The sequence below is a fragment of the Mobula birostris genome, chromosome 4 (assembly GCF_030028105.1).
Source record: "Mobula birostris isolate sMobBir1 chromosome 4, sMobBir1.hap1, whole genome shotgun sequence".
In the NCBI taxonomy this organism is placed as follows: domain Eukaryota; kingdom Metazoa; phylum Chordata; class Chondrichthyes; order Myliobatiformes; family Myliobatidae; genus Mobula; species Mobula birostris.
Genome location: NC_092373.1, coordinates 42,609,648 through 42,622,914, shown reverse-complemented (window position 1 = coordinate 42,622,914; position 13,267 = coordinate 42,609,648). Strand labels below are relative to the sequence as shown.

The window sequence follows — 13,267 nt, the reverse complement described above, 5'->3', positions numbered from 1 at the left end:
CCTGGAGATATCACTTTGTTGAATTGTAAATACAAACGTTTGTACTTAAAATGCCCCAGAGTGAAATCATTATAAAGTAATCACCATTTAATGGGACAATTTTAGCATTACTGGAATAAGTTGCTAGTGCAGATAATTCTTCGTCTATGCCTTTAAAACCAACGTTAATTTTTCCATTAGAAGAATCGGTGCTGTTGACTACCTTGAAAATCTTCAAAATAGTAAAATGAGTAAACTGTAAATTTAATCTGCACTTGTGCCTAACCAGTTAATCCCTGCCACATCCATGCACTGACCCCAGAATCAGAACCCAGACCAGTTTTCCAGCTTGTCTAGTAATTGCAACAGGCAAGATGCCCCAAGTTGAATGGTAAAATTAATCTACTTCAAACATTACTGTTATTAACAATCTAAAATGGAAGTGCCAGCTTTGAACTTTTGGTGGTGCTTAGGTGAAGTATTTTAAATGTCACAGTATGCATACTATTGAATACCCAAAACATGAAATAAGGTATCTTTTAATCCATTAGACAGTATGCCAAGCACAACATTCTAAAACATTATTTTGCATTTACTAAAAAAAAATCAGAAACAGTACATTTACACATTAGTGAACCAGAATACTTAATAAATTTGACAAAAATCCACAAAGGTGTACCAACAATTTCTGTCTTAATTGCCAGTCCATTCAGAAACTTGGAGCTACCATAACACTCCAACCTGCACAGCTTGCCACAGCATGCAGAACTCTGGAATGTCCAATTCAGGCAATCAGAGGCTCTGTCTGAACATGATAAAACAGTCTTATCAGCCTCTAATCAAATTTTATTTTCTTTCCCTGAGGACCACCCATCTTTCCACCTCTGAAACCTGCAAAAGAAAGTACAGACCCAAGTTATAAATCTGCAAAGTCAAGCAAATTATCTCTGACAAGAACATGAGATTTTTAGTGGGCAAACAGAAAGCAACTGGAAAAATAAATCAAAATATTTGAGTGTTCATGGCATGTGACATAGGAAGTTCAAATGAACAAACAGTCTCATTTCAGTTATAAATGGGGAACCAACATCAAGTTAATATAGACTGAAAACTGGATTTATCGAGTCATCCATCTCCATCTTTAATGTTGTAACAGGTTACTAACAATTGTTTCCAAATGCCTCTATTTTGTTCTTGATTCAGTTTCTCTGCCACCCGATAGCTGGATCAGTACTTGACTATCTAAGGAATTTTTAAAAAAAATCATCACATTGATCAGATGGTAATTCATCATTTCCAGCTAGCAGATTTCTACCCAAATTTGTTCAAGATTGTGAATTTAATCCAGAATAAAATAAAATCTTGTACCTCCAAAGCCACCCCGACCACCACCTCGGCCACCTCGACCTCTGCCACCAAATCCACCTCTGCCTCTTCCGCCTCTTCCAAAACCTCGACCACCACCTCGCTGGCTTTCAAACTTGGGTCGAGCAAAGTCCAGTGTAACTTTGCATCCATCAATTTCTCCATCTTCCATCATTTCCTTAGCTGCTTTCGCATCTTCTTCAGATGTGAAGTCCACAAAGCCAAAACTAAAACACATGATAGTTGTATTAACTTATAAAATACAATTTATCCTAGTCATACAAAAGTAATCTGTAAATGTATCCTTATACAAAAAAAAATCTGTAACACAACCTGACTTCTCACAACTTGAACTATTGCAACTGACAGACAGGCAGTGTTTCAATTTTCTTCTCTTGCGAATCCATCTACTGTCATTAATTAAGACAGCAAGGAGCTCAATGAGAAGGAACCAAAGAACAATTCAAAATGTTGTACCCTTTTGATTTTCCAGAATCTCTGTCTGTCACAATTCTTGCATTTTCAGCTCCTTCAAAGGCTTCTTTTAATGTTTCTTCAGTTGTGTCTTCAGAAAGGCCACGAATAAATAACGTTTTGCTGACTGTTAAAAGATAGAATTGGGAAGCATGATTAACTATAAAACTACCAATTAGCAAAAATTTCAAAACTGCAAGGGGTTATGTGTGCCTTTTACTTACCATCACCACCTCTTTGTCCTTGATTGTATTCTATTCTGACATTTCTCCCTTCAATTTCTGTATTGTTGTGACTTTCAAGGGCTTCTTTGGCATCTTCAATTGATTCAAATTTGACAATTGCAAATCTAGAATTGAAAAGCATGAAAACATTCAAGTGTTGTGAAATGAAACCACAGACTTATCTACAATTGAATATTACACTGGGCATTTTTCTATTTTAACTAGTTGGAAAAATTGAATCAAAATTAACGCATGCCTCTAATATCTAGTTTGCTTTTAAAGGACATCCTGTCCTTTAATGTTATGTTGAAGTAAGTACACATCTAGTGGTGCAATAGTTCAAATAAAAATGATCTTACCCCCTTGGCTTGCCATTCTTCTCTGGTATTTTGATTGATGACGCTTTTTCAAAAATATTCTGAAGGGTTGTTTCAGTAGCAGAATATGCCAAATTATTTATTGTAAGTGTATCAGAACCTAAAATTTGAAATGAACTAGTCAAACTTCCAATAAGACACTGGAAATTGGAAAGTAAAAAATTTTCAAGGGAATAACAAGTTTAAAAAAATAACCATCTCTTTCCACAATGCAATCCTCTCTTTAAGGATTTTCAGTGATTTATCTAATTTGTTCTTGATTCAGTTTCTCTGCCATCCCCAATAGCTGGATCAGTACTTGACTATCTAGAGGAATTTGTTCAAAAACTTCATCACATTGATCAGATGCTAATTCATCATTTCCAGCTATCAGATTTCTAGACAATGCAGGACTGCCAATTAGTCAATTCAAATTCCATAGGAATTTAAGTCAGAAACACTAAAGTACATTTTGGATTAAAACATTCATTCCTACCTTGCTGTGCTTGCCCACTTTTTGCGTTGAATGTACTCTTAGCACCGGCGTAATCAATAATGATGGACCGACCCTCAACATCAATGCCCTGCTTCTGCTTCAGTAACATTTCTGCAGTAGCTTCAGTTTCAAATTCAATATACGCAATACTAAACGAAAGAATGTAAAGAGTTGGTTAGAAACTACCTTTGTAAAGCAGTATGATAAACAAATAGGAAGGGAATAACAGTTATAAAACATACCCACGAGTTCCTGAACCATCACGAGAAGTAGGAATCCTAATGTCGATAGCGTCTTCAAAAATCTCCTTGAGATCATCCTGAGTTATCTTGAATGGAAGATTCTTTACAAACAATGTTCTGTTATCCCTGTCTGTTAAAAAAAAAGGGGAATCTTATTAGTCTTCCAAAGCTATTACATTATGAACACATGGCATGAGCCATATCCACAGCTTCATTTTTGGGGGTGACGGGGGCATGGTTGAAGCACAACATACCCATTATAGTGACAAAAGATGACTTTTATAGTGACCAAGTGGAGATTGTGTGCTCCTTGTCAATGTCCACCAGAATGATTGAAAAGCCATAGCCAGAGAATACAAAAGACCACCTGTACTTTAATTACCTTGATGGCTTTCCTTGCTGCGTGCTTTGTCAAGTTTGACTACCTGCCCCAGCACTTTGTTTCCATTGAACTTTAATGCCTTTTCCAGTTGTTCTTCAGTCTCAAAATCCACATATCCGAATCTCCTAAATCAAGAAATAAAAAACTGAAAACAATGCTCAAAATGAAAGTATAAACAAATTCCCTGTAAGACTGACTGAAAAATGCAAAACAAGAAAATTACCGGGAACAGAAATCTGACCATAAACTCAACCAGACATGAGCAACTTTCTACAGGGCACTCTAATCAACCATCACTGTTTGATCGGGTGGGGGGGCTACCCAGGACATGCCTCTTCTCATTGCTACCATCACTGAGGTGGTACAGGAGCCTGAGGGCACACACTCAACATTTCAGGAATAGCTTTTTCCCATCATCAGACTTCTAAATGGACATTGAGCCCATGAACACTACCTTGTTACTTTTCTCCCCTCTTTTTACAATTTCATTACATATTGCCATGTACTGCTGCAGCATAACAAATATCACAACAAACGCCAGTGACATTAAACCCAATTCTGAAATAGAATTGCCAATAAACGTTCATCCTAAACAGCATATTAAAAGATTAAATTCACCCCCTTGGTTGAAGAAACCATCACAAAATGGGGGGGGAGGGGGGCTCAAATCTAGCCCCACAGTAGTCAGCCAGCATCGATGTGTCCTTCTCTAATACACCTACCCATAAAAACACATAGTCATCATTAACCTCAACTAGGGGGTTACATCAGGAGGCAAAATTACCTGCTCCCTCCAATTCGGACACCTGCGACTGTAAGTTTCTTTTTAGTGAAGAAGTCGTTTAGAGCTTTCTTCAATTCTTCGAAGTTCTTCTCTGAGTTCAGGTTTCCAACGAAAAGTGAAAATGCTGCTTTGAAGACATGTAGATGAGAAAATTTAGCAAGTGTACATTCTTGAAGCTTCAATTATCAAGGTGATGCACTACCAACACATCAGAATGAAGCAGCATCACATACTTCAGTATTAAGTCCCTTCACAAGATCATCATGTGTAAGTAGAAACATTGAATAATATGAATTGGCCCAAAGATCTTTTAATTAAGGCTTTCCAAATGCTAACCAAGATGCTTGTGTTACAATCGATTCCCGTTTACATCTAGCACTGTGAATGTGAAAAAGTTAAATAATCTAAAGCCAGGATATTAATCTATCTAGACAAAGCAAACTATGAAGATGAGGAGTAATTTGGCTATGATACTTTAGAAAATCTGCATTAAAAGCAATGCAGAAATTTCAATTGCAATGTACTGCAAAAACAGTAAGAATTACCCATCTAGGACTAACATGTTGAAGCACCATTAAGTTAATCATGAGAACTAGCAGGGTCTAAATTCAAAGCCATGACCATCTTCGTTTAAAGAAACAAAATGGAACACAAATGTAACCTAACAAAATCATAGAAGTTACCAAGGAACCATAAGAGGAAATAGAAAGTTAAAATAGACCCTTCTGCAAATCAAAAATGACTGTGAAAAGGCAAACAAACCTTCCAGTCAGACTTGCTGTGGCAGGGGTGCTACACAGGGAGACTCGTGCTGTGGGAGAGGCAGTACTGGAGGAGTGTCACACAGAAGATATTGAAAAAGGTGGCAGCATTTGTGATTGCTCTGAATTTACAAATTACAGATATTAAAATGAGAACCAGTCTCCAGGAAATAAACATTTTAATTCTCTCTCTTCAAAATTACTCAGGGATAAAGTGAAGACAAGCCTTCATTTATAGAACAGACCAAAAAGTTGAAAGTAGCATTAACTGGCAAAAAAAAAATCCTTGGGAAAATTAATGCAACTGAAAACCCTATAAATTTCAATGGCCTCATGGTCCATATCCCAGTTTTGAACAAGGTAGCTTTAAAGGTACTAGACGCATTGTCATATTCTTAAAATTTAAGGTTCTGTAATGGTTTGATCTGCAGAAAATGAAGTGGCAAATTAAATCCTATGGACTCCACAAGGATTCGGAGAAAATAGGGCGCCACAGAACAATTACAGAAGAGTGCTTAAAATCTATTACTAAGAAACAGGTTACATACAGGAGGTTGCAGAACAGGTACAGGAAAAAACAGGTGTGTGGCACTTTTGGATTTTCAGAATGCATTTGATAACAGTGTGTAAAAATTAAAAGTAAAGCACACAGGACCACATTTGAAATACTGGCAGATTAAAACTAGTGTTCATCTTGTATGCAAATCACTTGAGTTATGATAATGTATCCTTTTGCAGTAAGGGGACAGATAAATGAACGAGAATAAAATTTATTTTGTTTATGAAGGATAATACAAGTCTTATTCTCAGTTACTACCAAATGTATTCCCAGCAGTATTTAAGGTTTATTTCTAAACGAGATGAAGCCATAAGTTTTGCACCCATGGCAATTGTTTCCATTTCAAGTTAACTCAACATCTATTTTTAACACTTACTTTGCACTATTCTCAACACAAATGCTCACAATATGGCCAGTCATCTCCAACACATTCCAAGGGCCTGCAAAAGGTTAGTGTAAATGGTCTACGGCTTAATCCCTTTCTACATCAAACATCTACCTATCTCTCCTAAAATAATCTTCATCTTTTTTTAACATCTGTGATGTCAAATGATTTCAACTCAATGCTTACTTAAAATTATGTACTTCTTACTTATTTTGTATCATTTTACCACACTATTCTGAATAAGTTGATTAACATTCGGTACTACAGAATCTTTGGAGAATTTTCACAGAATGCTTCAATTTAAATTATTTTAATGAGTTTCCCTGTACTCACCACTGTCGGTCTTCTGTTTCTTAGCCGGTGTCGCTGCCTTCTGTTCTTCTTTCTTTCTCTTCCCTGCTTTCACTGGCACAGCTACCTCTAAGAAAATCCAATCAATTTAAAAATTATCCATCAAGATGGAGCAACTGACTTAGAGAAGAGCTCCCAAGTGTTTTGTCCTCAGCAGTAGGCATTTCAAATGGAATAGGAAATGCTTAGACATGGGATTACAGGGAAATGGGATTTGTGCAGAAAGGCATCACGGTCAGCATGGATGAGATAAGCCAGATACCATAATTATATGAAATCATAATAGAAGATTTTCAGTCCCAGCCATTCATAAGTACCCAAAGGTAGCACTGCACAGTCCAGCCACAAAATATGACAGGTGTGTAACCTTTTCTCTACAACAAGCCATCTGGTGGGTGGGAGGAGGAACTCTACTTAAAATATTAAAGTAGCAATTCCAAAATCTACCCGTGGGATTCGAGAAATGTTCAGTGTCTAAATGTTGGCTGTAAAACTGGTTCCCTTAGCTTACATCTTTTAGGCTTAAAAACATGAATGAACAAGCTACAAGAAATCATGAATGACACTAACATAGAAAGTTGAATTCTCACATTTGATACATCTATAAATTCCCTTATAGGGTAGCAAACTTACCATCAGCTCCCTCTTCCTCCTCCTCTTCCTCGTCATCATCATCCTCTTCCTCATCATCCTCGTCATCATCCTCTTCCTCATCATCGTCCTCATCATCCTCATCATTCTTAACTTTTACTAACCCAGTTTTTTTCACTTTGGGAGCTGGTGCTGTATCCATTGCCACTTCTTCCTCAGATTCTAATAAATAGGGGGAAGAGAGTAAACAAGTATGTCCTTAATGCTAACAACAGGAATTCTGCAGATGCTGGAAATTCAAGCAACACACATCAAAGTTGCTGGTGAACGCAGCAGGCCAGGCAGCATCTGTAGGAAGAGGTGCAGTCGACGTTTCAGGCCGAGACCCTTCGTCAGGACTCCTTCCTACAGATGCTGCCTGGCCTGCTGCGTTCACCAGCAACTTTGATGTGTGTTGCATGTCCTTAATGCTGCTCATTCCTGCTTAAGTGTACATAAAAACCAGTTTGGAACTAAAATGGGAAATAACCAAGTCTCTAAATAGTGCTAGAATACAAGCACCATGTGTAGAACAGATTTTGTACTAAATTTCCAGTGAAGAAAATTAATACCACAGGACATAACCTTTCTGATTGGTTTCATCAATGCTGACTCTACACATGCCACGGAATTTCAGCATTCATCCACAACTGAATCTAATACTTCTGATTGTGTTCTCAAGATGAGCAACCCAAATTAAGTCCTTCCCATTTCTATTAGCAGGCCTTCATATTTGATCTGCTAGGAATCAATGGGTAAGTATATTCTTCAGAAGTTACAGGGTATTGTCAGTCTTCAATCCAGGACAAAGACAGCAGCAAAGAATACACACCTTTTGCAGAGGGAGTCATCTCTCCAAATGTTAAAGGGTACATGGTTTGCCAAAAGTGTTTGAATATGCAGATATTCCTGTCAGTTGAAAATTGCTTCCATTGTAAGTAAGCATTTCTAAAGCTATTTACCTCTACCTATAAACTTATGTTGACACTATATTTAATCAATCTGGTGTCACCCTGGTGGCATGACCTCAATGACCAAATAACATTCTACAAGTTTCTTCCACAAAGCCTGCTTTTGATGCCGGATAAAAATCTTATGCATCTATTACTAAAGTTTGGTGTCTCATTCAAAAATCACAACAGCATCAGCATCTGGGCATGAACACATTTGCTGCACAGCTAAAACCCAAATATTTGGAAAAATGAAGAACAGAAGAATCTGAATTTATTGAAGAAATAAGAGCAACTTTAAAGAAGTCCCCTTAGTTACAAATAACCCAATGTATGAGAAGACAATCTAAACTTGACTGAAGAATAAAATTAACCCAAGATACCCAGAAATCCATACAGTAAATTTTAAGTAGGCTTGTTTCAATCATTTCTGATGAGGAAAAATGTTTCTCAAAAACATGGTTTAACAGTCAATGCATGACTATAACCTATTCATTATACATCAAATATTTACCATCTTCCTCGTCATCCTCTTCTTCGTCATCTTCATCCTCTTCTGCTTCTTTTTCTATCAACTTATCAGCTTTTTTAGTGACAAGTTTTTCTTCTTCAGATTCTTCTTCTGAAAAAGAAAGTATATTTACTGCAAAAGCCTCTGAAAATGATGAGTTCTCCAGAAAATCTGAATTCATGAAAATGTTGCAATACCTTTCCAATTTTACATCTGAGTGAATAATGAATAATGCCAAATTATTTGGTGCAAGATTCCAGGAATATCAGAAGTCTGAACCATGCATTAGCCAATTACTAGCTTACATTGCTGCTTGAGTTTGGTCTGAGAGTGGGACAGCAAATATTCAAACTCCATTCTGTATTCCTCCTGAAGGATGTACAGAAGCCTGAAGGCATACACTCAGCAATTTATGAACAGCTTCTTTCCCTCCATCATCCAATTTATAAATGAACACCACCTCACTATTTTGCACTAATTTCAGTTCAGCGTTTAATATTACTGTAATTCATTTTTCCCTATACATCATATATTGCATCGTACTGTTGCAGCAAAGTTAACAAATTTCATGACATATGTCAACATTAAACAGAATTCTGATTCTTCAGATCCCAGGTCACTTTGGGTTTCTTGTCTGTAATTTCTTCCAGTTTACATTCAGATTTGTACCTATCCAAATTTGGACTGAATATCCATGTTTACCATCTGTCAGTTATCTAGATCCCAATTCAAGAAATGCCTCCTCAACTCTGACTTTCTTGCATTGGAATCTTCTTAAAACATGACTAAATCCTAAAAACACTGGCTTATTTGTCATAGCAGTGCCTAGTAAAAGTGCGCCAGTGTGAAGTTTTATTATAAAAATATTAGACTAACAGACACTGCTACACTAAGTTAGATAACAAGTACCGACACTGCATACTCACCAGATTCTTCGTCTTCCTCCTCATCTTCACTGCTCTCCTTTTTTATAGCTTTGCCATTCTTTTTGTTGACAGACTGTGGGGTTGCCTTAGCAGTTGCCTTGGCAGTTGGAGTAGCAGCCTTTTTAACAGGAGGTGCTGGCAGATCCTAAAAAGAATGCAAATTAAATCCAATTACTTTGGGTAGTATTAAGTGTAGCAAATCCTAAAAAGCCACCCAAAGAAGCAGTAGCCTAATAAGCACAAACACAGACAGCACTAATCCCAAAAGCTACCAATCTGATTCTCATTTGGCAGCCTTGTGCAAAAAAACACAATTAACACCTAAAATTGGCCCCACAAACATTCTCAGCTATTACTAACACTAAATTGGTAAACACCATCCATTGTACAGACTTCCAGTCTCATGGTGCCCTTTGCAGATAAATCTAGTTGAGTTCCAATTTGTACTGCCACAAGAGGAAACAGAATGAGGGAACAAACTGGTGATATAGTGCAGAAGGGGTAAATATTGGACAGAAGACTATACTGGCTGTGTGCAAGCATAAGCTTCAATTTTTTATTTCCCATAACCCTTAAATTTTCCTTTTCAATACTTAGATCCTGAGCCTTCAGGAACGCATCTTGTCTTTTGGCAAACAACTTCATTCCTTGCCGTCTAGTTCCTGAACTTCTTCCCATCAAGACGCTTCTTTATTTTTATTTTCTTGGTTTCTCTCTCAACTTAAGTTTCAAAGAGAAACATCCCAGTGACTGCTGTTTATCCACACAACTGAAGTTATTTAATCTTTAATTAAAATATTGCATTTCTTTCATCCACATTTTCATAAGCAAAAACTTATCATTTTCAATAGGCTATTGGGACTAATCAACAAATCTGCAGACCAGTCATGGATATCCACGTTAATCTTGCAAGAAACTACTCCATGATTAACCCAGCGTTACATTACCTCTTCTTCACTTTCCTCTTCAGAAGTTGATTCTTCAAAATCTTCTGGGGGTGGAGGTGGTGCAGCCTTTTTGGGTTTTGCTTGCTTTTTACCTGCCTGGTCAAAAAAGCTAGTATCGTAACTTTGCACTACATTCAAAGTACAAACAGAATCATTGTAATTTCAATGCATTAGGTCTGGTGAAGTTTACTGATTGACACTGCCATATTAAAGCAAAATTCTGAAAACTTGTTTCTTTTAACCATAATCCCTCTCCCAAAAGTTTTTCAAGTGAACACATTTTTCAAGATTCACATTTCATACAAAAGTATCTGACTGGCTGTAGTATAAATAAGGCCTTGATTCATCTTCTATAAGCATAGATTGAATTTTCCCCAAATTGAAGTTGTTCTTAACTTTGTTGTGAATAGTTTCTGTTCTGACAATTTTTATAAACATCAATTATTTGGATAGGAGATGCAAACAATTCAGATGGTGTGGTTATAGCAAGGAAGGTAATCTTGCGTTCTAGTTCTAGACAGGTTAAGATGGATGCAGACTGAATTTAAATGTATGAATGATATAGGGAAAATACACAATAAACGCAAGAGCGTGATGAACATCGGTATCTTGCTATACAACAGACTCCTTATGGTGGCAGTATGTTGAGGTGAGATGTTCGGTGCAATTCCGAAAACTGCAGATGGTGGAAATCCGAAATTTTAAAAAATTGATACTGGAGATGGTCAGCAGGTCAAAGCTGTGGGAAGCAAAGCTAATGTTTCAAGTTGTAGACCCTTCCTCCTTAGTGGTTAGGGAGGCTAGCAGCATACTGCCTCCTGAGTAGTAAAGTCATGGCTCTACTGCATAAAAATAATTGGCCACAAGTATTGGACACAATTCTGGTCGCCACACTACAAGGATGTAGTGGCACTGGAACTGGTGTAGAAGAGAGTCGCCAAAACTTAGCCCTGAGAAGCATTCCACTCATGAAGAGAAGAGATTGGCTAAAGGTTTCCCTGAAGTAGAATAAACTTGGAGTTGGGCAAAAACTTACCAACGGGTTAAAAACTACATGCTTTGAATAGGAGGTTAAAATTATTTAAAGGGAGCTGAGGATTTCTTTTTAATCCAGTGTAGCAGAAACTCTCACAGTCGACATAACAAGACAGAAATTCATAGGTTTAGTATGGTCATCATGGCATGTAAACCCGAAAAGTTTTACTAATATGCTTTATCGCTATGACAGTAAAGTCATTAGTTTGTAATGTAAACTACTTTCATGTTCATAGATTTCCACTTTATGCACATTTCATAATAACTAATTAAGTGTTATTTCCGCAGACTATCCCTTAGGGAAAAAAAAACAAGATAAAGCAACTTTAATCCCAAAGAGGGTCGCGGCTGCACGTGTTTTCTGAACCTTGGCTACTTCCACAAGGGCAGCACATGCTCAGACCTCCCTTTTCCACGTTCCCCGATCTAGCTCGAAGTGAAGACCGGGTGGACAATGAACAGCGAGTGACAGCGAGCCCCACGCTAAACAGGCGCTGGCTCCCTTTGCCATCCCATCCACTCGCGAGATGTGTAACAGGAGCCCGGATGGCGTGAACAGAACCAACCCCATCAACCATACGCGAGGCCTCCCCGGATGGACGGTGCTGAAGGGGCGTCAAGGGAACAGTAGCTGAAAAGTAATTGGAATACTAAAGCACAACTTTCAGGGGGCCGAGAAGTTGGGAGAAGTGCTGTGAAGCACCTAAAGCGTTCAGTATCTCTCCCCCACGCCACCAAGGAGGGGCTGGTGAAGAACTGAACACCACGCGGTCGAGCGCCGCCTTCTCGGGCTCAGCGAAAAGAAATCGACCGAAGGCCTCACTCTCGGCGCCCAGCCAGAACCGCCACAAATCGGCGTTTATTCGGAGCCCCCCGCCCTCCTTCCCGTCTGTCGATCGCGCGAATAAATCATTAATAAATTTACCTTGACTAATTTCACCATTTTGTAATAGAATCGCTGGCTTTCTCCCCCCCGGCAAACAAATCGGCCGACTCTTCAGAAATGGTGACCCACGTGTTATAGTAGAAGCGACCTGCGCAGCAAAGAGAATGTCCTGGCCGACGTCACCGCTTTGAAAGGCACCCTCCAGCACGTGATCGGCTTTTTATGGCTCGGAACCGCCCCAGAAGTCAGTCAGCCAATCGCACGCCAGTGTGTGGGTCCCCTCTTCACCAATTGCTGCCCAGGTTACGGAGCAATTCAATTCGACCATTTGTGATCAGGATTGACCAATCAGCGTTGCCATCTATATGTGGCAGCCAATCAACATTAGAGCAAAAGTTTGACGGACGCGTAACTTTTAAAATGGCTGACAGAACGTGGTTCTGTGGTAAATGGTAATAACTATCTGGAAGTTTTTTTGTGTGGGGGAGGAATGGAAAAGAAAGTCATTATTTACGATAAATTCTATTGATTTCTTTAATCTTCTGTAATCTTGTGTTATACGTCATTAAAGGTTCTTTTTTAATGTTTATTGAGCTGCAAACGTGAAATTATAAAATGGCTCTCAACTGGAGGAGGAGCAGGAAACTTCTCGAACTGCTTTTGTGATACTTTAGTGTGCTACAAATTAGAAAATGTTGTTGGATGTACATCTGTAAATAGACGTTGGAAAATATTCCCAAGGCGTTTTGATTTTGTTCGACTTATTTCTTATCCCATTCACGTGTGTAAGAGCCAAGGTGCGTAAAACAACTCTCGTTTTTGTCTCCACTACCTCACCTGGCAGGGCGTTCTAGGTACTCAGCACTTTGTGTAAGCAAAACTGTTGGTCCACACATCTTTGAATTTTCCCCTTAAATGTTTCTCTAGTTTCAGACCCTGGGGATACTGGCTGCCTGTCTCTATCTCTCATAATCTTATAAACTTATATTAGATCTCTTCTCAGCTTCACCAAATCCAGAGGAAA

General features: G+C 38.3%; 1 protein-coding gene and 3 non-coding genes across 5 annotated transcripts; all 4 read right to left on the bottom strand.

Moving 5' to 3' along the window:
- Positions 1-502: 502 nt before the first annotated feature.
- On the bottom strand, positions 503-12,430 carry ncl (nucleolin). 2 transcript variants are annotated; one of them, XM_072255260.1, is made up of 15 exons: positions 12,283-12,430; positions 10,323-10,418; positions 9,376-9,520; positions 8,453-8,560; positions 6,992-7,171; positions 6,341-6,427; positions 4,303-4,429; positions 3,519-3,643; positions 3,137-3,266; positions 2,895-3,043; positions 2,402-2,519; positions 2,043-2,167; positions 1,822-1,945; positions 1,348-1,571; positions 503-870 (listed from the first exon to the last, which is right to left on the bottom strand). In XM_072255260.1, exons 1-15 carry the CDS (start codon positions 12,298-12,300, stop codon positions 815-817), a joined length of 1,812 nt encoding a protein of 603 aa, XP_072111361.1. In that variant the 5' UTR covers positions 12,301-12,430; the 3' UTR covers positions 503-814. The 2 variants fall into 2 exon arrangements, with proteins under 2 accessions (XP_072111361.1, XP_072111363.1); XM_072255262.1 differs by having other exon boundaries at positions 4,303-4,426.
- Positions 1,202-1,278, bottom strand: LOC140197135 (small nucleolar RNA SNORD20). The gene has a single exon (XR_011885854.1). It is a non-coding gene; the product is annotated as a small nucleolar RNA SNORD20 (small nucleolar RNA).
- LOC140197134 (small nucleolar RNA SNORD20) lies at positions 2,706-2,784 on the bottom strand. Its single transcript, XR_011885853.1, has one exon. It is a non-coding gene; the product is annotated as a small nucleolar RNA SNORD20 (small nucleolar RNA).
- On the bottom strand, positions 4,507-4,572 carry LOC140197133 (small nucleolar RNA SNORD82). The gene has a single exon (XR_011885852.1). It is a non-coding gene; the product is annotated as a small nucleolar RNA SNORD82 (small nucleolar RNA).
- Positions 12,431-13,267: the final 837 nt, after the last annotated feature.

What these genes read in the sequence shown, in the direction of transcription:
- ncl (XM_072255260.1), bottom strand. An exon ending in GGAGGAAGACGAAGAATCTG is followed by an intron (nt 8,561 to 9,375) that starts GTGAGTATGCAG and finishes TTTCTTTTTCAG; the next exon opens with AAGAAGAATCTGAAGAAGAA. An exon ending in GATGGTTCAGGAACTCGTGG is followed by an intron (nt 3,044 to 3,136) that starts GTATGTTTTATA and finishes TCTTTCGTTTAG; the next exon opens with TATTGCGTATATTGAATTTG.